Below are 26908 nucleotides of genomic sequence, written 5' to 3'. Positions count from 1 at the left end.
ACTATCAATTGTATGTCCACATCAATTTTCTAGAATTTTAAAAGTAAAATTCCTTTATGATAACTCCTAAGATAATGTGAATTTTTAAGCAACTTACACAAAAATAATGGTTAGGGGAGCTACTGAAAAAAAGAGATCTGAGGAAAACTTCAGATTGCAAATACCATAAACACATATAAGACAGTGGTTCTGAAATTATACTTTGCTCTGTTTATTTTAAACAAAATACATTGAAATATAGGCATGAAATTATGCCATGTCCCAATCCTGCAAGTACTTCTGTGCTACTTTCATTTAATTTGTGTGAAACATGAATGTATATAACCCAAATTTGAAGATGCCAATGTATTTGCAACTCAAATCTACAACAGATTACAAATATTATTAAAAAATATCCCATAGATCCATGTAAATGTTAAAAAAACCTGAAGATGCATATCTGAATTTATTGCTAAATTCACCAATCCATTGTCTTGTGTATTATCTTACCTCTCCCATAACTGCAATAGGTGTTTCTCCTGTTGCCTGAGCAACACGATGTTCGACTAAGTAAAACATGTACTCATCATAAAGCAAGCGGATCAGATGAAAAGAGCCAAAGCTAGCAGCACTGCGTAAGGTTAAATCTCGAATCACCATTGAGCTATTTAAATATGGGGAAGAAAATATGAAATAAATATCACAATTCTTTAATAATTTATTCATATGGAATATACACTTCAAGAATAATAAAGTCGTGCTATTCAAAACCATCTGATTTATGGTGTCTTCAGAAAGAAATGTCTGGGAAAGACAATTATTTGTCTCTCCTCTTTTTTGAAAGCATGGTTAGAGACCACATAACACAACTAGAAGCTAAATTTTGAAAAAGACAGGAAAGGGTTTTTTTTGTGTATGCGCAATTACCAATATATGAGCACATGTAAAAACTGAACTTAGCAAAAGGAAGTTCTTTGTTAAAATTGTAAATAACAAAATTGTATTAAAATTGTTTAATTTTAAACAAAGTGGTCTTTCAAAATATTGTCTGTTTTGCTCCCATTCCTAGTTCAAAGGTTTTAATTGGTATGATTTTTAAACTTGTAAAATTTAGATAAATTTGTGTACACCTTATAATAGAAAAATGCAGATTGTGAATGAAAACATCCATATGATACTCTCACAAAGTAGATGCTATCATATACCATTTTGAAAAAAAATAGCTTTACTATGATAACTGATACAGTAGCAGATGACATGGAACATTTGCTTTGATCTTTTTACACAATAAAAAATAAATTTTTGTCCCTACATAATAAAAATAGAACTCATGATATTTTAATAACTAATATTAAAACATTGGCTTTAAAATTGAATAGCTGTTCAATCCAAAATATTTCATGGCATGTTTCCAAATCAGGATAAAATTCTAACCTCATTGCACTTGCACAAGGCCTTTAAAACAATATACAACGATAATTTCATCCACTGCTGAGTTGCACATAGCACTGTGTTTAATGTTAAAAACATTGATCTTTTGGGAGGTGGGGGGAAAGCTCTACATTTCTTGGGAACTATTGTCTGATATAACTTTTTTCAACATTATTATGGCATACTATTGAGCAAATAATAAAATAGCTAAAATAATTTAGAACACTACCTGTAGAAAGACCATTTTAAAAGAAATTGCCGTGCTGCTTTAGGAAAGCTGGGTCTTCCTTCATATGGTTTCAATGCTTGCACCATTACATTATCAAGCCACGCCGCCCACTGCTCCAGAGTGCTCTGCTGCTGAAGAGTCATCTTGAAATCTGTTTCTAGTCTTTGAACCATATTGTCATCACACTGACACACCCAGGAAGCCTGTTCCTGTTGTAAAACATGGCAAACATGAAAGAAAAGCACAAAATGTAAGTTATTCCTAAGGATTGAACAATTAAATTAAAAGAATGAAATATACTTATTAGACAAACTAATGAGTATTTTTATCTTCATTCTCAGTTTTGTTGGAAGAAAACAAGAGGAGAAATCCAAAGTACAAAAATGGGCATCACATAAAGCACACACACAAAATTACAATGAAAATCCACAAACACATTGCAATGTTCCATATTAATTTTCATTAAAGAACTTTCAACTTCCCTCATTCATGATTTTTCTAGTAAAAATTTCAAGAATTGTCAGGCTTGAGACTGCAGGAACAAGGAGTGGAAAGGGCAGTCAAATGGAAGTTGAGAATGTAAAAACTAAAGAGGAACAAAGAAACCAAAGTACCATGGTCACTTTTGCTTTGAAAGAGTGTCCTGGTTCTGGCCAGGAGAGAGTTAATTTTTACAGCAGCCAGATGGGTTAAGGCCAAGACCCTAGGGTTGTTCTATACCACCTCACACCATGCACAGGGGGTGATGTGGTAGGCTCTATGTGGAGCCTGAACGAAAGTTGTGACCCTTTAAACATATGTACCTTTTCAAAACAACACATGCAATTTAAGGAAAACAGGAGCTTCATGCTTGACATGCCCAGGTGCTTGGCTGGCAGATGGGTATGCCAGACCACAAAGTTCCAAAATAAACATCTGATTATGTACCTTTTTACAAGTAACAATATAAAAGTAAAACCCCTTTTGTCTTAGTTTGAAAGACAGGTGTCTGCTAAGGAAGGTGAGAACCTCACTTGAAATGGAAAATATGACCACCTTCCCTCCAAATTATTAGAACTTTGAAATTAAGGGGCTTTCAGGCAAACATATGGGAAAAGGAATAACAGTTCTTTACTAGTATGTATAACAAGGCAACCAAACAACCACAACGGCAGCAACAACAAAGAAAACCAGAAACCCAATAACAGCCTTCTCTTGGCTGTCAAGCACTTTCCCCTTTGGTGTAGTTATGGTCACAGCCTGTAGGGGCGCTGTTGGCTCCTGGTTAGGCAGGGCAGGTGCGATGATTCTCCCGTGGCTGCAGGGGGCGCTGTGGTGAGAGCTCAGCCACCTCTCTGCGTGTGGGTGTGGCGAGCTGGCAGGAGCAAGAGAAAAGGGGCTTCCTTTACAAACCCCCAGGGGCAGTCGGTCTCAGTGCCCCTCCATATGGCTAAATGGGCTGTAGCAGGAACCTCGGAGCGGCAGCTGGAACGGCAGAGGTGGGCACCTCCAGGGTAGCAAACAGAATGTAGCAGAAACTCCAAATCCATACCAGCAGGCACAGGGTTGGTTCTGGGTTAAAATGTAGAGAAAAAGCCCAAGGCAGCAGCAGAAAACAATGGGGCTGCACAGCGGCAGCCAGGTGTCTGCAAGCAGCTAGGGCACACAGCTTGGAGATACGCCCTCAGGGAAGGGAGAGGGGTTTGGGGTACCAGGGTTTTTTCCTCTGAGGCACCCAATTAGATGGTGAGTGTGATATGTGACCTAAAGTTAATTCGTGTTCGGTATTGTGATATGTAATATAAAGTTAATTCACGTTCGGTCTAAATTATGCTCTGTAAAATATAAAGTGTATTTGGGGTTAAAAACTGAACTGTGAGAGGGGGACACGAGGGTTGAGAGACAGGGAGAGTCCCTGGCGGGAAAAGCCTCAGGACAACTGTTAACTCAATGAATGGAAAAGATGGTGAGATAGACCGTGTCTCCCCCGGAGATGGACCTGCTAACGACCCAGTGATCAAGACTAGATAGATATCTTATCTGTTCCAGCCAAGTTTAGCATCTCTGAAACCCTCCCCGAATCAAGCAATCACGACATTGTTTTCCCTCGAGAACCTATTCAACTGACCGGAGACATGAACATGAATACCGAAGGAAGCAACAGAGAAGTGGGAGCACTACGGTCGCTCTCCACTCTCAGCGGAGGACTGTATAAAAACCAGCAGCTCGAGACACACTTTGTGAACAGGACAGATTCGGAGCAATAGGGTCCATTTCTGTGTTCACCCAGCGCCGAAACCCGGGGTTCGATGCCGTTCCTTTTAATTGTGGCTGTTAGAGACTGAATTTAAGTCTCGAAATAAAATTCTATATTTTGATTTACGAAATTGGGCTTGATCATTTATTACAGTGAGGGTCATTTCTAGTGTGATTGGATGTTAATAAGGTCCCAGTTAAATGTCTGCTCTTACAAACAAAGGCTCACACACCGTAAGGAAGAAGCAGTACAGGGCCTGGACTCCACGGTGGCAGTGAATTCTCCCCGCGGTAGCAGTAACTCGACCGTTCCCCTCCGATCCAAGAGCGAGAGAGCGAAGAGCTGAGCCTAGCCCCACACCCCTCAGCCAAAATCTCTGCCCTTCCCAAGAGAAACCCCCTTCAGCTAAGAGAGTAGCCAGCTGCACCCCTCCCCCCACCTTGTCCTCTTCTTTTGTCTCTTAAGTACTGGTCGTTATCATCCCTTAGGCAACAAATAGAAGAAAATTGCTTGTGAGGAAAAAAAAAAAAAAAGGAAAAATCCTAACCTCTAACAACTTTGCAGCAGGATGAGAAGCCTCACCTATGAGCAGATGTGCTAGGTAGGATTTCCCAATTAGCAGGAGGGTGTCTTTGGTCCTTTGCTGCAACAGGGCTCCCCAGCTGAAATACGGACCAAGATGATGGTAATATATTAGGGTAACTGGTGATGTATCTTTTCTTAATCACTAGCTGTAATCTGTAGCAATGATTTGATGCATTGATCCTTTCTATGCTTATTTCTGTTATCTGCTTATTATCCCACTAATAATTCCCACTAATGAAATGGGGAAGATTTACAAACAGAGTGGGCTGAATAAACCAAATAAGAAAGTACAGAGCTCCCAACTGAAAATTAGGGCCCCAAAAGATGTAACTCAGCCATTGGCTCCACCTTTGGAACCTTGATGGGACATTTCACTTGCCTGTGGAAGGTCCCCCATGGGTGTGTCAGAAGTTCCAGGGGGAAGGAGGATTAGGATCTGTACACTGACTTGCTGTACTGAGACAAGGGGTTCAAAATTAGAGGGTAGTTGATTAGAAATATATACTTAGATGATGCATATTGTTTAATATTCTCTGCATTTGCAAATGTACTGTGCTGGCTGCTTGTGAAGGGAAGACAGGGTGTAAGTTTGAAAGCAACATGAAAGAATTTCAAGGATGTGCGATAAGGAGAAGGACTGCCTGCAGAAGCAAAACAAAAGAATGCTAAATTTGCAAGGCTACTGAGATAACAAGGCTCCTTGGACCCCTAGGACCAGATTAGACCAGCCTTATGGTTTGGACTGTGACCAGGGAATCAGAGAGCATGTGCAAGAAGGCAAGGTGAAAAGTTCAACCTTGATGAATGTTATAAATACGATAGAACAAATTGTAGAAATTAAAATTTAAAATTTTATTGAGAGACAGAATGACAGTCTCGGACAGCCACAATTAAAAGGACAGCGTCGAGCCCGGGGTCGGCGCTTGGTGAACAATGATAACACACTCTGCCAGTCTGTTATCCCCCAAGTTCACATTTCTGGCTTGCAGCAGCCTCTTTTTATACACTGGATCGCTGAGAGAAACTCGGGATTTCGACGGTATTTCCTCCGAGGCATCTTTATTAAACATTCATGTTCCAGTTCTAAGAGTTTGAATAGGGCAGCGGGAGAGGACAATGCCATTAATGGTTGGGTCCAGGTGTGGTGTGGAGATGTTAATTTCAGGAGGAGGCGGTCTAGATATTGATCTGATGTAATCATCTGGTTCTCCGGGCTCTCATCTCCTTTTTCCGTTGTCATTGTTCCTTTTCTAACGTTTCCCGGCAGAGGCATTCTTGGGTCTCCCTTTTTGGTAATTCTAATTATTTTTCTCGTGTCCCTCCCATGTCTTTTCAGGCAAGAGAAATTCCTGTACTTCTTCTGAGCTACTTTCCTCTGAGTTAACTCTTAACATACGGGATTAAAACAAAACTTATAGAGATTGCATTACACTTTATATCTTTTAACACAAATTAACTTTAGGACATATATCACAATCCCCCCCCCCCCCTTCTAATTTCACCTATTTAATTTGTGTTTTGGGTTATAGTCTTTTTTCTCTCTCAAGATAAAAAAGCCTCTTAACTACTTGATTATTCTGATAGTATTTCTCCAGAAGCTTCATTCTAATAGGTTTTTTCTACACCTTCTTCCTGTATTCGAGCCTCAAATTTTGTAAGCATCTCAGCAGCCTTACTCTTTTTCTTATTTAATTTCATGATTTTTGAGACTGCATTATTTTTACTTAGCCCCCCTGAGGCTAACTCAGGGTCTACAGGAAGTGTTGCCACTTGCATTCCCTGGACTACTGTGTGAATCAATCTAATGAGACATGGTATCAAACAAGGCAAGAAGATTAACCCGGCTGCTGAACACAGAATAAAGAATCCCACTTTCTTCTACTAATCTCCTGCTTTAAACAATTGATCCCACTAGGAGGCTTGGAGTATAGAATTTCATTTCTGCACAGGAACATGGGCCACTTTTTTATTTCAGCTGCTAAATCTCTAATTGTTTCTCCATAGTCATTGATTTCTATGCAACACTCCGAGTTATTGAATTTCTCACACACACACCCTTCCTTTGCTAACAGATAGTCTAGGGCTATTCTATTTTGATACACAAACGCCCTCATCTGTGAGTGCTGTTGGGCTAAAAGTTCTAGTGCATCTGAAGTGTGATTTGAAACTATTTTTACTACAGCTTGTAGTCTAATCAGCCAGTTCAGCAAGTATACTGGGGTTCGGTAGCCCCAGCTTCCGTCTTGCGCCCACGTGGCGGGGCCATAATATTCTATGATGCGCTCTGCAGGCCATTCCTCCTCCCCCCATCTCTGATTTCCTCTTGCTTGTGGAAGTTCTCTTTTTAGCTCCTGTCTTTTCTGGCTGAGAGTCTCATACAAAGGAGCCCCTAGTAGGTTACTGCCAGTTCTGGGGAGTGTGAAGAAGGAAGGTCTAATTATCCCTAGGGTACAGGATCCTTTCTACTTTCAGGGTAATTCGCTGTAAGCTTTTTTCCCACAGATCTAGTAAATCTCACTCGGGGCTCTCCACTTGATGTCTATGTTTTCTGGCTTCTCCTAGAATTCCTTAAGGTCAGTCAGGGAGTAGTAAGGGTTAGCATTGGTTAATCTATGCCAGCATAGTTTAATTTCTTCTATCTAATTACATCCTTCCTCTCTTTTCTTTCCCCAATACCCATTGGGTGGTTCGGGTTGCCACATTTTAGACTTGTTGTTAGAATTCACAGTTAAGGTGGATAGACATGGGGTATAACCTACTATCTCACTATATGCGTTCTCTTCTCTACTAATACAAATGGTCCCTATTATTCTTTCATCTAATGTCTATCCCTCTGGCTGAGTCATTGTTTTTAGGATTTTGTTATCTCACCTCAGAAGTTGTTCAGGGGCTAAACTTTCCCCTTTCCAGGGCCATCTCTCTGCTGATTTTAGTCCCCCACAGATCTAACAGTTAGTTAGTCTTAATTTTGTAGCAATCTCTTGTACTAAATCTACGAAGAGGTTTTTGCTAGAGGCAGATAAACTCCAATCACTAGATTGTTTTTCTAACTGTTCATATTGTTCACTAAGTGTCCTCATCTTTTCTTGTTCCATTTTTTTCCTTTTTGCTTCTAACTCCTGCCTTTTGAGCTCTAAGGCTACCTGTTGTATCTTATTCTCTGGGTCTAACCCTTTTTCATCCTTAGAGAAACAGAATATTTTTTCCAATTTTAGACATACTCTCTCATCGTTTTTACTCAATAAATCCAGTAATAAATCCAACTTAAGGAAGCTGTCTGAAGTTTTTTATTTTGTCCTACCCAATATGTTTTCCCGTTTAGGGTGCACATTTCTAATTTTTTCTTATCATAACACAATTGGTTAACTTGTACATATCCCACAAAAGTAGATTCCCTTTTACTCTTAATCCATACAGTTTTGTTACATTCTTTACAGGTGGGAATTAAAGGCAAGTTATTTAGCTCTCTCTTTTTCCTGGACATTGCCGTCGGGTTATTGGTTTTATTTATTTGGAGCTCGCTATTAAATTTGCAGTCCCCTCCCCCTTGCAATGTGGGACAGTCTACTCGTACCCTGGATTTTGAGACTTGGTTCTAGGTAGATTCTGATTGAACCTCTGGCAGGTCAGTTCCCTTCCCCATTCTCTCCTTGGGGTTGGGGAGGCCATTTGTGGGGTACACGGCTAGACTCAGGATCACCAGGGTTACCCATAGGTGTATCCCTCTGCCCAACCCTTCGCCCGTTGGGATGCCCTAGCGGCGGGGTGAACCATCTTGGCAGCAGGGATATTCTTCTGGGCTTCCATGGGTGCTCCTTTGAGCATACCATTTTTTGTACTGTTCCCACTTGGCTAATTTCACTTGGTCAGCTATGCAGGGTACTTTCACTGTTTTCTTACACTCAATTACGAGTGGTTCCGCCCTTCTATTCAATCCTCCCCTTATCCTGTTTGTGTAGTAATGGAACCACTCAGGAGAATCCAATTCAAAAAGGCCCGACTCTGTGGCAATGTATAGAAAAAGGTTTGTAAGCCTGTTCTCTTCTTCTAAGCAATGTTCACATAAACTCTAAGGCCTGGTTCCCCAGTAACAATGAGCTACCTAAATCTGTTTACAATACTTGCACTTAAAGTGAATAAATGGATGGCAGGGACACCCTGCTTGGTTACAACTTATCCGATAAGCACTGGTCATTGGGTTTCCCGGTGGATCTTTAGCTTTAAATCTCCCGGAGCTGAGGTGACTTTCTACTGCGGAGAGCTGCTTTGCTGTTCAATTCTTTTCACCTGAGATGAGTGGGTCTAGCCTTTTTCTGCTGTTCTCACAGCCGTGTCAGTGGTGAGGAGAATGAGAAAAGGTCCCTCCCAGTGCGGTGACAATGGGGCCTCTTTCCACATCTTGATTAGCACCTGGTCCCTTGGTTGAATTATGTGAATGGCGAATCCTAGAGGTGTACTTTAGGCTATTAGTCCGCGTTTTCGGAGTTCCTGTAAATTTTTATTAATTAAAACAAGATAAGATTGAATCTGGCAATCTTCTATTCGAGGGTGTCCAACTGGCATTCCATGCTCATATGGCATTCTATATAGCATTTTGAATGGGGATAAACCCGATCCTGAATGAGGTTGAGTCCTACTATTAAGGAGAGCTAAAGGAAGGCACTTCACCCATGACATCTTAGTTTCTAGCATAAGCTTTGATAATTGGGCTTTTAGGGTCTGATTCATTCTTTCTACTTGCCCTGAACTCTGGAGGTGCTAGGGTGTGTGATATTCCTATCTGATCCCTAGGGCTTCTGCCAAGTGTTTCGTGATTTTAGATGTGAAGTGGGTTCCTTGATCTGAATCAATGGAGTCAGGGATTCCGTACTTAGGGATTATTTCTTCCAGTAGCTTTCGTGCTACAGTCTGGGCTGTTGCCCTGGGGCTAGGGAATGCTTCCACCCAGTGGGTTAATTGATCTACTATTACTAGTAAATACCTATGCTTTCTAATTTTTGGTAATTCAGTGAAAACTACTTGAATCTTCCTAAAGGGGTGGTATGCTAAGGGACGTCCTCCTGGTGTATTTTGTCTGATTCTAGATTTATTAATTTTCTGGCACACTATGCAATTTTGAACCTCCTGTTTTGCTAGTTCAAAAATACTCTTGCATCTAAAAAATTTTTGGAATTGTTCTGCTAATGCTTGGGTTCCCCAGTGGGTTTGAGAATGTAACCTCTTTAGTATTGTTCGAGCATATGCCTTTGGAATTAATTCTCGACCATCAGATAGTCTCCATTTCCCTTCCTCTAATGTTCCCCCTATCTTTTTGAACTCCTCAATTTCTTTTTCTGTAGGATGAGGGAGAAATTCTTGGGGACTGTCTGTGGGGCTTTCAGGGATGTTAAGGGTAAGAAGAGCTGCCCTCCTGGCCTCCTGGTCAGCTAAGTTATTACCCCTTATTCTGAACTGTAATCCTGCTTGATGTCTTTTCACATATACCACGGCAATAGCTTTTGGTTCTGTTATAGCTTTTAGGATTTGTCTTATTAAATTCTCGTGCACTAAACTTTTCTCTTGAGTGTTTATTAATTTCCTTTCTTCCTAAATTTTTCCAAAAGTATGTACTACCCCAAACGCGTACTTGGAGTCAGTAAAGATGGTTCCTACCTTTCCTTTTAACTCTCTCAGAGCTTGTAATACTGCAAACAATTTACATGCTTGGGCTGACCAAGAAGCACTTAGGGGACCTGATTTGATTACTTCTCCTGTTTTCCCATTTATGATGGCATAACCCGATTTTCTTTTCTCTTCTATGACTCTGGCTGACCTATCTACAAACCACTTTTCCCCCTCTTCTAGTTCCTCATCTTCTAGGTCTTCTCTTACTTTTGTCTGCAATTCTATCAAGTCAGAACAATTATGTATAAGCCTGCCCGGTCCTTCCCCAAAGAGAAATCCTGCTGGATTGCTCGCTTGTGTTGTCTTTAATTCTAATTCAGGAGCATGGATAAGAATGGCTTCATACTTTAAAAGCTTTGCATCCGTAAGCCATTTTTCTGCCTTCTGCTGCAAAATAGTTCTGACATCTTGCGGAGTGTAGATTACTAGGGGAGCCCCAGAAGTGATCTTCTTGGCTTCTTCTACTAACAGTGCAACTGCTACTATAGCTTGCAAACAGGTGGGCCAACCCCGGCTTACGGGGTCTAATAATTTTGAAAGATAACCCACAGGTTTCTTATTTCCTGCCCAATCCTGTGTGAGAACCTCATGTGCTGTATGATTGTTTACATTAATGAATAGTTGGAACTTTTTATTTACGTCTGGTAGGCTCAAAACAGGGGCTGCTATTAAAGCTTTCTTTAATCGCTGCAAACCCCTATCATTATGCTCAGTCCACTTTACTTTTTCCGTGGTTAATTTCTCATACAGGAATTTTACTTTTTTACTATATCCTTCTATCTATTGCCTGCAGTATCTTAGAAGTCTTAGCATTTGGCGCACCTGCCTTTTGGTTTTTGGGGAAGGTAATTCCAGTATACTAGACACCCTTTTTGGGTCTAACTTCTTCTTTTCTCTAGTAATCTAGTGCCCGAGATATTTAACTTTAGGCTCTGTGAACTGTAACTTCTGCTTTGACACTTTTAAACCCTTTTCTCTTAAAAAGTTCAACAACTCAATGGTACATTCTCTCACATCTTTCTCTGTTTCTCTTGCAACTAATAAGTCGTCTACATATTGCAGGATTTTTTCCCTTTTTTTAGGGGAAAACTGACTTAGCAATTGCTCTAAAGCTTGCCTAAATAAGTTAGGAGAATCTACAAAGCCCTGAGGCAGGGAGGCCTATCTTAGCTGTTGCTTACGATTTGTTTCAGGGTCTTCCCATTGAAATGCAAAAATCACGACTGCTTTTGGCTAAAGGGCAGGTCTAAAATGCATCCTTTAAGTCAATTATACTATACCATGTATTCTCTGGGGAGACCCTGCCTAGAAGCGTGCTTGGGTTTGCAACTACAGGAAACTGAGTCTTAGCTCTCCTATTCACTGCTCTCAGATTTTGCACTAGTCTATAACTCCTGTCTGTCTTTCTCACGGCTAGCATCAGGTTACTACATCAGGACACACACGGTTCTGAAAATTCTTTTGCTTACTAGGTCATTTACTACAGGCTTCAGTCCCTGTCTCCCCTCTAGGGGAACAGGACACTGCTTTACCCCATGGGGTCCCTAGGTCTCTTGACCTCAACTGAAATTGGATCTATGTCCAACCTCCCGGCTTCCTTCCCCGTATGCTACACTTCGGGGTTAATTTTCTCTTCGTCCTCACAGGTTAGTTTATAGATACTGACTACTAATTGTGAATTTCTCACGATTAAGTTAATTCTTAAGGCAACTATCAGATTTTTGCTTAACAGGTTATAATTAGCCTCTTCTATTAACAGCATTTCCTCTAAACAAACTTTATTTTCTGCTTCAATTTTCACATTCTTTACTATGGGAACTTTAAAAGGCTCTCCTTTAGCTCCTATGACCATTATAAGCTCTTTACTTACTGTGCACTTTGGAGGCAACTGTTTGAAAGTACTTTTTCAACTCCAGAGTTCACAAAAAAAAATCTATTTTTGTTCTTTTGGGTCTAATTTTAAGTGTTATCAAGGGCTCTCTTGATGTTAAGGACCTTAAAATGAAGACCCCCCGACATTCTTAATCTTCTTTAAATATTTTCTCATCTTGTATTTTTTTTTTTGCAATCCCTCTTTTATGTGCCCCTTTTTCTTACAATAGGAACACTCTGGTCTCTCTTCCTGATTCCCAGGGGTCCCTTTTTGCAGACGGACTAGGCCTTTTGAGGGTTCCCTCTTCAGGGTTTTTTTTTTTTTTTTCTTGTGTTTTGGGAACACCCCCCTCTCTCCGTTCCCGGGCCTCTCTCGCGGCCGCTACTAGCACCCCAGCCCGTGCCCTCTGTCTCTTCTCATCCCCCACTCTCTATTTCGCTCAATCCTTCCAACTGTCTCTTAGTCCTCCCAGCGGGTGGAGTGTGCTTAGCCTTTAACGAAACTGGCGGAGCGGGGATTGCAGGGCTGAGGAATGCCGCTAAGTCTAACTCAAGCGGCTGGGGATCGAGGAGCGGGGTCGGGGTCTGGGGAGCACGCGGCACTCCCCAGGACGGTCGGGGAGCCGGCACGGGCTCTAGCGGAGGAGGGAGTCTGGCCGGTGGGAACAGAGCCACTGCCCGTGGGGGCTGCGACTCCAAGGGAGGGGCGGAGGGCAGTGGCACGGGGCTGGGGGTCCCCCGTCCTGAGGGGAACCCCGCTCCCACAGGGTCCCGCGGACTTCCCTGGTTTGGAAGGGGAGGGGGTGAAGGTACAAGGTAAGGTGGGGGAAGGTTATCTAAAGGCTCCCACCTATCACCCGAGGTGGTCTTAGGACCCCTTAGTTTCACTGGCAGAAATCTAGCATCGATTTTTCTCCAGATTTGTGCATACTTATGTTCTTCTTTACTCCCTCCCTCCTTTAAATAATTCACTAAAGCTGTACAAATCCATTTCTCAAATGTTCCAAAGACAGGCTGTCCTAGGTTACAATGTAAAATGTGCCCAAAGTATGTATTCTATCACCATCTACATGAAATGTTGTTGTGCACCACTGTTTCCCGTGCCCCCTCCCTCCAGACTATCTTCTGTTAATGGCCCATCAATACCGTCCTGCATGACTCATAGATAACTCTCCCCAGGAGCTATCTCTGTTTAATAAGCAATCAAGGACCCATTACAAAACTGATAAAATGATATCAGTCCATTGTGAGATGCTCCGCCCAGGGGGAGGAGCCAAGCATTCCCACCTGGATATAATCGGGGCCTTGGGACAGCACAGGCAGCCTTACCCACTGGATTCCCAGAGGACAAGAGCTACCAGACCTTTCTGCAAAGAACACTGCTTCAACAAGACCACTTCATCTGGACTGCCACCACCACGGTTTCAGGTTGTATTCTGACTCTGTCAGTGATCTTTTGTACCATTGCATGTGTTTTATTTTATTTTACTTTTTTTTTTCCTCTCCTATTAAATTGTTTTTTCTGACTTGGAGTCTCTCGCTGGTTTTGCCTTCAAGCCAGCACATATATTTTGGTGCCCAACGTGGGGCAGGAGGTACTGAGAAAAGTCAGAATTACAATTTTGTAGTGAGGAAAAAAGAAACAGCTGTCCACTATGATGCTCAACATGCTTTCATATATCTTATACCTAGCTCTCTACATTTTCCCACACATGGGGCAGTATTTGCCGGTCTTAATGCTCATGTGTAGACCAGGGTATGGTACCAGAATTGCTGTATTGGTCTATTATGTTTATTGTATGATAACCTCTGAGGCAATGAGCATCATTCGGAATATATACTCTATTTTGTGTTCTTGTCCTGGTCCAGAATGCTACATCTGGGCTCTCAATAATCGCACCCAGCCCCTGTGGGGAGGGGTAAAGAATGATTTTTTCCAGTCTTTTAGGTATGGCACAGCAGTTTTCAAAAGTATTGAGTTCTCTCTAGGTGCCAAGGACAGCATAATATTGTTGTTAGTTCTGCTTTGCCTTCTCTGCACGGCCTGCACCATGCTCACCATGTTTAGAAATCAAACACTACATGGGGTGGTGCAGCGTCTCCTTGAGGAGGAGGGAAAAAGAACCAAATGCAAAACAACGGCATCCGTGTCTACACAAACTGTCGTAGAGGAAACAGGAACCGCATCTATGCAGACTGTCACAGAAGAGAAAAGAACCAAAAACAAGGCAACAGTTTCTGCATCTACTCAGACCATCACAGAGGAGAAAGGAACCAAAAACAAAGCAACAGTGTCAGTGTCTACACAAGCTGTCACAGAGGAGAAAGAAACCAAAAGTGCCATCAGCATTTCCACACAAACTGTCACCGAAGCAGAACAACCTAAACCAGTGGCAGTTGCCCCTGTTCAGAAGAAGAAATCAAAGAGCAAATCAGTCCGCATAATGACTGATGAGGATGTGGCAGGACCTTCGCACCCAGCAGAAGACACAGAGCCAGAGATCATCACCCGCTCTCTATCCCTGGGTGAACTGCGTGACCTGCGGAGAGAATTCACCCGCCAGACAAACGAGTCCATCCTAACCTGGCTGCTCCGCATCTGGGACGCTGCAGCCAATGACACCATTCTGGATGGAAGTGAGGCCAGGCAACTGGGATCGCTGTCTCGGGATGTGTTCATTGACCAGGGGATCGGGAGAACCCAACAAACTCTCAGCCTCTGGCGGCGACTGCTAACAAGTGTGTGAGACAGATACCTTTGTAAAGAAGACCTCCAGGTGCACCAAGGAAAATGGAGCACAATGGAACAAGGTATCCGATGCCTGAGGGAATTGGCTGTGCTGGAGATCATTTTCTCAGAAGACGAGAGATTTCCTAAAAGCCCAGATGATGTCCAGTGCACATCGCAGATGTGGTTGAGATTTGCACGGCTTAGACCAGAGATGTACTCCCGTTACCTGGCAACGCTGCAATGGAGGGAAGGTGAGGACAAGGTGGGCGTCTTGGTCAATAAACTAAGAATTTACGAGGATACTGTCACCGCCCCATTTCGTACCCATGTCTCATCCGTGGAAACAAGGCTGGCTGAGCAAGTCCGGAGCTTGATTGAAGAGGGCCATCAGAAACTAAAAAAGGAACTTAAGGAAGAAATTTACCACATCTCGCCAGAACCAACAAGAGTCTCTGCCATTAGGAGCAGGTACCCACCAGCCAGGGAGAGAGGATACACTCCACGGAGTAACCTCTGGTCTTTTCTTCAGGAACATAGAGAAGACATGAGGAATTGGGATGGAAAACCCACCTCCTCCTTAGCAGCCCGGGTACGTGAACTGAAGAGAGAGACACCTACCACGAAGAGCTCATCTAGAGCCAACACTGCTCCAGTCTCAAAGGCACAGAACCCCAGACAGTATAAGAAGAATGATATGACTGATCCACTTGAAGGGACCTCAGGAACATATTTACAGGAAGAAAGCAACGTGTACCATGACCAGGAATAGGGGGGCCCTGCCTCTAGCCAGGTAGAGGAAAGGGACAATCGGATCTATTGGACTGTGTGGATCCGATGGCCTGGCACATCTGACCCACAAAAATATACGGCTTTGGTTGACACTGGTGCCCAATGTACCCTGATGCCATCAAGGTATGTAGGAACAGAATCCATTTCTATTTCTGGGGTGACAGGAGGGTCCCAGCAGCTGACTGTATTGGAGGCCGAAGTGAGTTTAACCGGGAATGGGTGGCAAAAACACCCCATCGTGACTGGCCCAGAGGCCCCATGCATCCTTGGCATAGACTACCTCAGAAATGGATACTTCAAAGACCCAAAAGGATATCGCTGGGCTTTTGGGATAGCTGCTGTAGAGACAGAAGACATCAGACAACTGAGTACCTTGCCTGGTCTCTCAGATGACTCCTGTGCTGTGGGACTACTAAGAGTTGAAGAACAACAGGTACCAATCGCCACAACAACAGTACACCGACGGCAATACCGCACCGACAGAGACTCTGTGATTCCTATCCATGAGATGATTCGGAAACTGGAGAGCCAAGGGGTGGTCAGCAAGGCTCGTTCACCTTTCAACAGCCCTATATGGCCAGTGCGTAAGTCCAGTGGAGAATGGAGACTGACTGTGGATTACCGTGCTCTGAATGAAGTCACCCCACCACTAAGTGCTGCTGTGCCAGACATGTTGGAGCTTCAGTACGAGCTAGAGTCCAAGGCAGCAAAGTGGTATGTGACCATTGATATTGCCAATGCCTTCTTCTCCATTCCTTTGGCAGCAGAGTGCAGGGCCCAGTTTGCCTTCACCTGGAAGGGCGTACAGTACACCTGGAACCGACTGCCCCAGGGGTGGAAACACAGCCCCACCATCTGCCATGGACTGATCCAGACTGCACTGGAAAAAGGTGAGGCTCCTGAACATTTACAGTACATTGATGACATCATTGTATGGGGGAACACAGCAGGGGAAGTCTTTGAGAAAGGAGAAAAGATCATCCAGATTTTGCTGAAAGCTGGTTTTGCCATTAAGCAAAGTAAAGTGAAGGGACCGGCCCAAGAAATCCAGTTCCTGAGAGTAAAGTGGCAAGATTGACGGCGGCAGATTCCCACTGAGGTCATCAATAAGATCATCGCCATGTCCCCACCGACCAGCAAGAAGGAGACACAAGCTTTCCTAGGCGCCATAGGTTTCTGGAGGATGCACATTCCTGAGTACAGCCAGATTGTGAGCCCTCTCTACCTGGTCACCCACAAGAAGAACGATTTCCACTGGGGCCCTGAACAGCAGCAAGCCTTTGCCCAGATCAAGCAGGAGATCGCTCATGCGGTAGCCCTTGGCCCAGTGAGGACGGGACCAGAGGTGAAGAACGTGCTCTACTCAGCAGCCGGGAACAATGGCCTGTCTTGGAGTCTTTGGCAGAAGGTGCCTGAGGAGACTCGGGGCCGACCACTGGGATTCTGGAGCCGAAGCTACAGAGGATCTGAAGCCAACTACACTCCCACAGAGAAGGAAATCTTAGCCGCCTATGAAGGACTTCAAGCTGCCTCAGAAGTAATTGGCACTGAAACGCAGCTGCTTTTGGCACCTCGACTACCAGTGCTGGGATGGATGTTCAAGGGAAAGGTTCCTTCCACGCATTATGCCACTGACACCACATGGAGCAAATGGATTGCCCTCATCACACAGCGCGCCCGTATTGGAAACCCAAATCGCCCTGGGATTCTAGAAATTATAACTAACTGGCCTGAAGGTGAGACTTTTGGATTATCTTTTGAAGAAGAGGAAGAACAAGTGACACGTGCCGAGGAAGCCCCACCGTATAACGAGCTACCGGAGACTGAAAGACAATATGCCCTTTTCACTGATGGTTCCTGCCGAATTGTAGGCGCTAACCAGAAATGGAAGGCTGCAGTATGGAGCCCCACACGACGAGTTGCACAAGCTACTGAAGGACAAGGTGGATCAAGTCAAGTTGCAGAACTTAAAGCCATCCAGCTAGCTTTAGATATTGCCGAACGAGAGAAGTGGCCAAGACTCTATCTCTACACCGACTCGTGGATGGTAGCTAATGCTCTGTGGGGATGGCTGAACCGCTGGAAAAAGGCCAATTGGCAGCGCAGAGAGAAACCCATCTGGGCTGCTGAGATTTGGCAAGACATCGCCGCCCGAGTAGAGAAGCTGACCGTTAAGGTTCGACATGTGGACGCACATGTGTCCAAGAGTCAGGCTAATGAAGAGCATCACAACAACGAGCAGGTGGACAAAGCCGCCAAGGTGAAAGTATCACAGGTGGATCTAGACTGGCAACACAAGGGAGAAGTATTCTTAACCCGTTGGGCCCATGATGCGTCTGGTCATCAGGGGAGAGATGCAACATACCGATGGGCCCGTGACCGAGGGGTAGACCTTACTATGGACAACATCTCACAGGTCATCCACAACTGTGAGACCTGCGCTGCAATCAAACAGGCCAAGCGGGTAAAGCCTCTGTGGTACGGTGGACGATGGTTGAAGTACAGGTATGGGGAGGCCTGGCAGATTGACTACATCACCCTTCCCCAAACCCGCCAAGGCAAGCGCTATGTGCTAACTATGGTAGAAGCCACCACTGGATGGTTAGAGACCTACCCTGTACCTCATGCTACTGCTCAGAATGCTATCTTAGGCCTTGAAAAGCAGGTCTTGTGGAGACATGGCACTCCTGAGAGAATCGAGTCAGACAATGGGACCCATTTCAAGAACGGCCTTATAAACACCTGGGCTAGAGAACATGGCATTGAATGGATATATCACATCCCTTATCATGCACCAGCTGCCGGGAAAGTTGAACGGTGCAATGGGTTACTTAAGACTACCCTGAAGGCGCTCGGTGGGGGGACTTTCAAAAATTGGGAACTGAACTTAGCAAAGGCCACCTGGATAGTCAACACTCGAGGGTCAATCAATCGAGCTGGTCCTGCCCAGTCTGAACCCTTGCACACAGTGGATGGAGATAAAGTCCCTGTGGTACACATGAAAGGCATCTTAGGAAAAACTGTTTAGATTAATCCCACATCAAGCAAAGGCAGACCCATCCGTGGGATTGTTTTTGCTCAAGGACCTGGTTCCACTTGGTGGGTAATGCAGAAAGATGGGGAAACCCGTTGTGTACCACAGGGAGACCTAATTTTAAGTGAGAACTGAGTGTAGGGTTTCATTCTGTATATGTGTATATTTATCTATCTAGCTGTAAGAATGTATTAATTTAGGTATGATGTAGATGGTCATAGAATAAGGGGTGGATTATGTCCTAGGTTACAATGTAAAATGTGCCCAAAGTATGTATTCTATCACCATCTACATGAAATGTTGTTGTGCACCACTGTTTCCCGTGCCCCCTCCCTCCAGACTATCTTCTGTTAATGGCCCATCAATACCGTCCTGCATGACTCATAGATAACTCTCCCCAGGAGCTATCTCTGTTTAATAGGCAATCAAGGACCCATTACAAAACTGATAAAATGATATCAGTCCATTGTGAGATGCTCCGCCCAGGGGGAGGAGCCAAGCATTCCCACCTGGATATAATCGGGGCCTTGGGACAGCACAGGCAGCCTTACCCACTGGATTCCCAGAGGACAAGAGCTACCAGACCTTTCTGCAAAGAACACTGCTTCAACAAGACCACTTCATCTGGACTGCCACCACCACGGTTTCAGGTTGTATTCTGACTCTGTCAGTGATCTTTTGTACCATTGCATGTGTTTTATTTTATTTTACTTTTTTTTTTCCTCTCCTATTAAATTGTTTTTTCTGACTTGGAGTCTCTCGCTGGTTTTGCCTTCAAGCCAGCACACAGGCTATATTACATGATTCCGTACTTCTACTCTCCCCCATATTTCGATACAGTAGTGTATCATTTGTTTCTTAGACCTCCTTTTTCTCATAGAACATTCCTCTTAATGTTCTAACATCTATCTCAAAGGACTTTCTATCGGGATTTCAGGGATACTTTTAACAGTTCTCTTCTTGTCTTTCTTTGAGATCTTCTTACTATTTTTACTTTTCGCCTGCCCTATGTTATGGGTTCACCAGATACTGGCCCTTTAAGGGTGATCGCTCTCTCTCGGGGTTTTCCCTGGTGATTGCGAGCTCTCTTTACTCCTTACTCTCTCCCCTGGACCGTTCCTGGTCCTAGGCTGAAAGGTTTACCAGTCTCGGAACTCTTTTAAGGACGTACTCTTCCCTTTCAGCTTTCTTGTGACCGATCCCCTTTCTGAAAACTCCCCGAGTTTCTGGGCTTGACGTGTGAGGTGCGTTTTACCCCCAAAACTTTCGCTTCCCCCGCAACCGACCACACCCCTCGTGGGGAAGTGGAACTGTGGTTTTGGGGTCCCACTCGCTTCATGACAAAATCACGTCTCACTTCACACGCTCGGTCACCTCTCCTCAACTACGCAATGCTTACGATCTTTTCCCTGTGTGGGTTCTTCGTGCGCATAGATTTTTACGAGTAGATCTTTTTCGCCGCGGCTTCGGAGGTTCTGTTCCTCAGACCTCCCTGAGTTCCCCGAGAGCTCTGACCTCGTCTATCTCCCTTTTAAGTGTGGCTTTTAGCTGTTAAGTCCGTCGTGTGGTTGATCGGGTCCACCCAGCTTCCCTGGCTCCGCCAGGCCACTGAATTCAGCAGGGCGCCTCCTGGTCAGAGACAGGGGTCCGGGGGTTCCGGTATCACTCCAATCACGTCGGGGTCACCAGAATTGTAATAAATACGATAGACCAAATTGTAGAAATTAAAATTTAGAATTTTATTGAGAGACAGAATGACAGTCTCTGATAGCCACAATTAAAAGGACAGCGTCGAGCCCGGGGTCGGCGCTGGGTGAACAATGATAACACACTCTGCCAGTCTGTTATCCCCCAAGTTCACATTTCTGGCTAGCAGCAGCTTCTTTTTGTACATTGGATCGCTGAGAGAAACTCGGGATTTCGACGGTATTTCCTCCGAGGCATCTTTATTAAACATTCATGTTCCAGTTCTAAGAGTTTGAATAGGGCAGCGGGAGAGGACAATGCCATTAATGGTTGGGTCCAGGTGTGGTGTGGAGATGTTAATTTCAGGAGGAGGCGGTCTAGATATTGATCTGATGTAATCGGTTCTCCGGGCTCTCAGCTCCTTTTTCCGTTGTCATTGTTCCTTTTCTAACGTTTCCCGGCAGAGGCATTCTTGGGTCTCCCTTTTTGGTAATTCTAATTATTTTTATCTCGTGTCCCTCCCATGTCTTTTCAGGCAAGAGAAATTCCTGTACTTTTTCTGAGCTACTTTCCTCTGCTTTAACTCTTAACATACAGGATTAAAACAGAACTTATACTTATAGAGATTGCATTACACTTTATATCTTTTAACACGAATTAACTTTAGGACATATATCACAATGAAGACAACTTACTTCATCCCATATGACCACCGGCACAACCACCAGGGTTAACTGCACAAGCCAAGCGCAAGTGCAGGAAGACTGATAATTAGCATACCTAAGATGTATTGTGAAACTTAATGCATATGTAACATTTTAGAGGATAAGAGAGAATGCCAATGAGGGAGCCAGTGAGTGCACATAACCTTTGGGAGCTATTCCCCATTGCGCCCAGTGCTGAATATATACCTGCTCTCCAACTAACTCATTAGTTGTGGAGGGTTTTTTCCGCAAAACAGTATGCCTTGCAGGAAGTGCGGGAAATAGAAGCATATCATAACCAAGATTAGGAAATGGGCCAAGCTCCAGTACAGGGATGGGCAAGAAAGGATTGGTGTCCCCATGCTGACCTTCAAATTTTTTGGAAAACCCAATCTATTCAAACAGTTAAAATCCTTGTGGATACTTAAGCAGATGCCTTGCTAATTTATGGGAATCCAAAAAGATTTAAGGCCCAAAGGGCTGTAATAACTGAATTAGGAGGTAAACAAACTGAAGTTGTAAAAACACGAAATGAAAATAGGAAATTTACAACAAAAATACTCAGTGATGACAGTTCCAGTCCCAGAGTATATAACTGGAATTGATATCTTAAAAACTTAATTCTAGAATTACCAGATGGACAGTATCAATTTGGCATCAAGCCATATATTAGTATGAGACCTATTCTGGTAGGAAAGGTAAAAATGCCTCCAGTAGAAATTCCCTAGCCACAAAATTAGTCTCTTTGAAGCAGTATTGCATTCCTGGAGGGCAGAAAGAAATAATGTTAACAATTAAAGGTTTGATTGAGGCAGGTGTGTTAAAACCTATCACCACATCTTGGAATAATCCTGTATAGCCTGTTAAGAAAAATGATGGGTCATGGTGAATGACTGGGTTTACACCGCCTGGTTTTTGGTAGCAGGGAGCCACAGAGGTTGCTTCTGTGAGAAGCTGCTAGAAGCTTCCACCGTGTCTGGCAGAGCCAATCCCTGATGGCTCTGAAGATGGACATACCTCTGGCCAAGGCTGGGCCAATTAGAGATGATGGTAATGCCTCTGTGATAACATATTTAAGAAGAAATCAAAACAAAAGTAGTGTGCAGTTTTATTTCCAGCTAGAGAAGAGGAGGAGGTGAGAAAATGTGAGGAAAACAACATGGAGACACCAAGGTCAGTAAAGAAGGGGGGGGAGGAGGTGGTCCAGGCACCAGAGCTGAGATTACTCTGCAGGCCATGGTGATGACCATGGTGAAGCAGGCTGTCCCCCTGCAGCCTATGGAGATCCACGGGGGATGCAGAGATCCACTCGCAGCCTGTGGAGGAGGTGCCTGTGCCAGAGTGGTTGGATACCTGGAGGAGGCTGTGATTCAGTGGGAGACCCGGTGCAGAGAGGGGCCCCTGCTTCCAGGTTTAGAGTAGCCTGTCCTTGGAGGACTGCACCCTGTGGAAGAGTGACCCACGCCACAGCAGTTTTGGGAGGACTGTGTCCCCATGGGAAGAATTCACGTTGCAGCAGTTTTAGGAGGACTGCTGCTCATGAGAACAGACCCATGTCGGAAAGGTTCATGGAGAACTGTCTCCTGTGGGAAGGGACACCACAGTCTCACAGGGGAACAACTTCTCTCCCTGCATGACAGAAGAAAACCTTGGGTGACGAACCAACCAAAACTCCCCCCCTCCCCAATCTCCCTGCATTGTTGGTGGGAAGGAGGGAGGGGTTGGGGGAAAAAAGGTGTTTTTAAGGGCTTAGTTTACTTCTCATTATCCTCCTCTGATTTTGTTAGTAATAAATTGACTTAGTATCTCTAAGTTGAGCCTGTTTTGCCCTTGGAGTGTTTTCTCCTGGTCCTTATCTCAACTCATGAACCCTTTATCTCTCCTCTGCCCAGCTGCAACAGGGGGAGGATGAGTGAGCAGCTTTTGTGGGTGCCTGGCATTTGGCTAGTGTCAAACCACGACAGGGTTAGAGAGAACTAAATAAGCATACGCCACCTTTGACTGAAGCTGTGCCCAATACAATAATATCGATTGAAATATTCAGAAACATGAGGGGACCCGGTGTGCTGGCATTGATTTAGCTAACGCTTTTTTCAACATCCCCATAGTTGCAGAGCATTGGGATAAATTTGTATTTACTTGGCAAGGCAGGCAGTATACTTCCACAAGGCTACCACAGGGGTGGCTACACAGCCCTACTATGTCACAGACCAGTAGCCAAACATTTGGATGAGTTTACCCTTTCATAAGGAATGTAATTAATTCATTATATTGATGATATTTTAATTCAAGGAAAAAGTGGGAAAGATGTGCAAGATAATTTGAAGAAACTTGTAGAACATATGAGAAATAAAGGATGGGAGATTAATCCTAACAAAATACAGGGACCAACACAAACTATCAAATTTTTACAAATTCATTGGCATTGTGGCAATTGGTAAATACCTCCCAAGGCCTGACAGAAGATTATAGTTTTTGTCATATGTCAAAATAAGAATGAAGCATAAAGATTTATTGGATTACTGGGATTTTGGAGACAACATATTCCTCATTTAGGACAAATTCTAGCTCCTTTGTATCAAGTTACTAGGAAAAAATGAGTTTGAGTGGGGCAATAAATAACAACAAGCATTTGAGTTTGCTAAAGAAGCAATCTAAAAGGCACTAGATTTGTGGCCTCTGGAAGAGGGAGAAGTAACACTGCATGTATCAGTAAATGAGCTATATGCTAATTGGAGTTTATGGCAGAAACAAGGAAAAAGGAAGGTTCCTTTAGGATTCTGGAACCAAAAACTCCCAGAGGCCAGGAAAAATTATACTCCATTCAAAAAAGAGTTGTTAGCATGTTATTGGGCATTAATCAAAACAGAACAAATGACAGTAGGGCATGAAATATTTTTACACTCAGAAATCCCAGTTATGCATTGGGTAAAGAGCTCTCCTAAAACACATTGAATTGGACATGCACAAGAATCTAGCATCATAAAATGGAAATGATATATACAGGACTGTGCTAAAATAGGGGCAAATGGAGTAGCTACTCTACATGAAAAGGTAGCAAATTGTGGGAATGGCATCAAACACCTGACATCTTAATGAGGATTAGAACAAGAGAGTGTTGACCCTAAGGGCTCTGCTAATCTGTGTGTTTGCTGAGGGTGCTGTGAGAAATCACTCCAGTGGAAAACCACTGTATGTGTGTGAGATTTACTGTGACAGAAGATAGCCACAGGAATGGAATGCTCAAGGCATGCTTTGTGCTACAAAATTAGTAGAGATTCTGGGGTCCAATTAGAGGGAAGTTGTTTATCTGTATCAGGCAATAATAAAAGGGAACTCACATGAGAAAAAAGGGTAGAGAAGAAAAAAACCATCACCTGCAGAGCTCAAAAACTACAACACTGTATCAGTGTGCTTTCATTATATAAGGATTATAGATGGATCAGCAAAGTATATAGGTAGAAAAAGGTTTTGGAAAACAGCTGCATAGAATCCAGTATCCAAGAAATTTTTAGAAAGAGCTGGAGAAGGGAAAAGCAGCCAATATGTGGAATTATATGCAGTATATATGGCAATTAAACAGCATACCTTTGGGAGATGTCACATATATACTGACTCTTGGCCAGTAGCTCAAGGATTGGAAAATTTATGCAAAAGAAGTTTGGGGAAAAGAATTATGGATGAGCATATGGAAGCTAGTTTAACAAACTCAAGTCACTGTGTTTCATGTAGATGCACATTGCAATACAGATACATTAGAACAACTATACAATTCTATTGCAGACAATAGAGCAACAATATCCTAAGCAGGACTGGAGTTCCCTCAAGAAGAATCTCATGAGGGTTTGGCCAAGTGGGTATGTTGTAATGCATTAATTTGGTTTATACTGTGTTTCATCGGATTTGTAATCTTTTTTCTCTGTATCATGTGGCCTGTCCTTGCTCAGCAGTGCCCATCCCCCACACTGGAATGTAACCCAACTCTGTTCCACTCCCACTTTATCCCTGATTGGGTAGTGGTTTGTCCCTGCCTCTGGGCCCTGCCCCCTGGGGAAAAAGCCTCGACACGGGCAGGGCTTCGCTCTCTCTGGCACCAGCGTCCATGGGGAAAGGACTCCAGAATAAAGCTGTTGTATCCCACCCAGTGAGAGAGAGCAGACTCTTTCCTTTTGCCATCGGCGGTCGTCTGGTCTCATAAAGAAATACCTCATGGGTACATATGAAATGTGGACATCTTGGAGAAAAAGCTGCTTACAGGTGGGCCCAAGACCACGGAATAGCTATTTTACTCAGTATGTGTGGGAATACACAAGACAGAGAGTAAGACAGACTTAATTAGCATGGCTAGTTTGATAACCAAGATGCCATGGCAGGAACAAACAGAACCTTGAGGATTACAAAAGATGGGACCTGCTTACAGGAAGAGAGGAGATTCAATCAACCCTCTGCAAGCAGAACATGTTGTAAATGTATGAGTTGTATGTATGATTTTTTAACCTAATTATTGTAGTGGAAAATTATTAACCTTCCTGAAATGGTATATAATGGGTCCATTTCAAAAATAAACAAGTGCTGCAATTTGCTGAACAACAAAATATACAATGGATTTTTCATATTCCCTATTATCTGCAAGCAGCTGAACTAGTAGAACAAATGAATGGGCTTTTGAAAGAACAGTTGTGTAAACTGGGAAAGGGACAAATGAAAAATTGGAAAGTAAATCTAACAGAAGTGTTACATATATTAAATAATAGATCAACTGGTGAAGCTGAAACACCATTGATGCAACTGACTACTCCTAATTTGCAAATTAAACCTTTGACAGTAACTGAAACAATTATGAACTGGGAAATTACCCCAGGAGCATTAGCACCTTACTGGGCTACTCCTGAGGCAGCAGGACTAGACTTACATGCATTAACTTTAACACTAATTAATCAAGGTTAAAACTAAGATTGTTGGCACTGGTATTAGGATTCATATTCCCTTGGAACATTTTGGATTAATTGCCCCACCATCCAGCTTAGCAATGAAAGATATTCATGTAATGGGGGTAATCATTGATGCTGATTCTCAGGGAGATATAAAAAGTGTTACCCTGATTAATAATGGGAACCAAGATTTAGTCATAAGGACCGTTTAGCCCAGCTTTTGATATTACCACTTTTGAAAGCACAAATCCAAAGAGGGATCCACCTCAAATAATTACAATACAAGGTGATAGAGGATTTGGATCAAATTACTCTTTTAATAATGGAGCTAAAGTGTGAGCCCAAAGAAAAAATGGATCCCTGAACCTGCTGAAGTAATAGCAGTAGGAAAAGATAATACCATTCTTATTATGAAAGCTGGACAAGAAAAATGGGAATGTGTTCCCACACAGAAATGTTATTTATGAGAATAATTGGAAGTGTTGAGTTTCTCTTTTGCAGAACCTGCCAGGGTGGATGTTCCTCTTTATCACCATGGTCCATTTGGGAAGTGCCTTTACCCCAGGAGCTCTATCTTCAAATGAGAAGGCATTATGTGATTCTATGACCTGGGGATGGATAAGCTCTACTAAAGAATGGAGACAGGATGATTTCACCTGCAAAGCAAATTAAGTGTGTTAACACAGTTGCATTAACTTTTCCAAAAATTGCACTTTGCAGAGAGTCCAGGATCCTCGGCATCCTTTTGAATGGCTGTATGCTCTATGGCTTTCAAATACAAATATAACCATAACATCCAATGTAATCCTTAAATGCTGTAAAGCTCTAGTTATGGCTTAGACAGTGTCCAAGAATAGGAAAAAGTTTTATGACTGTATGATAGTAACAATACTCAAATTAATGCATCATCTTCCCTTTTCCTGTACAAGAAGGTGTCTTGGTTTAAAAGACAAATATCTGCCAAGGAAGGCAGAAACTTTCCTGGAATGGAAAGATGACCTCTCCCTCCAAATTATTGTAACTTTGAAATTACAGGG

The 26908-nt window shown here is 43.3% G+C and overlaps 1 protein-coding gene across 1 annotated transcript in view; it reads right to left on the bottom strand.

Annotated features, from left to right (window-relative positions):
* LOC120764838 (transcription factor RFX3-like) overlaps positions 1 to 26908 on the bottom strand; it is a 278652-nt gene that overhangs the window by 2851 nt on the left and 248893 nt on the right. The window contains exons 14-15 of the mRNA XM_040088916.2: positions 1640 to 1848; positions 490 to 643 (exon numbers count right to left, since the gene is read on the bottom strand). Coding sequence (XP_039944850.1) covers positions 490 to 643; positions 1640 to 1848 — 363 coding nt within the window. The remainder of the gene's footprint in view (positions 1 to 489; positions 644 to 1639; positions 1849 to 26908) is intronic.

Source organism: Hirundo rustica, chromosome W (assembly GCF_015227805.2).
Source record: "Hirundo rustica isolate bHirRus1 chromosome W, bHirRus1.pri.v3, whole genome shotgun sequence".
In the NCBI taxonomy this organism is placed as follows: domain Eukaryota; kingdom Metazoa; phylum Chordata; class Aves; order Passeriformes; family Hirundinidae; genus Hirundo; species Hirundo rustica.
This window is presented reverse-complemented; position numbering and strand designations above follow the sequence as displayed.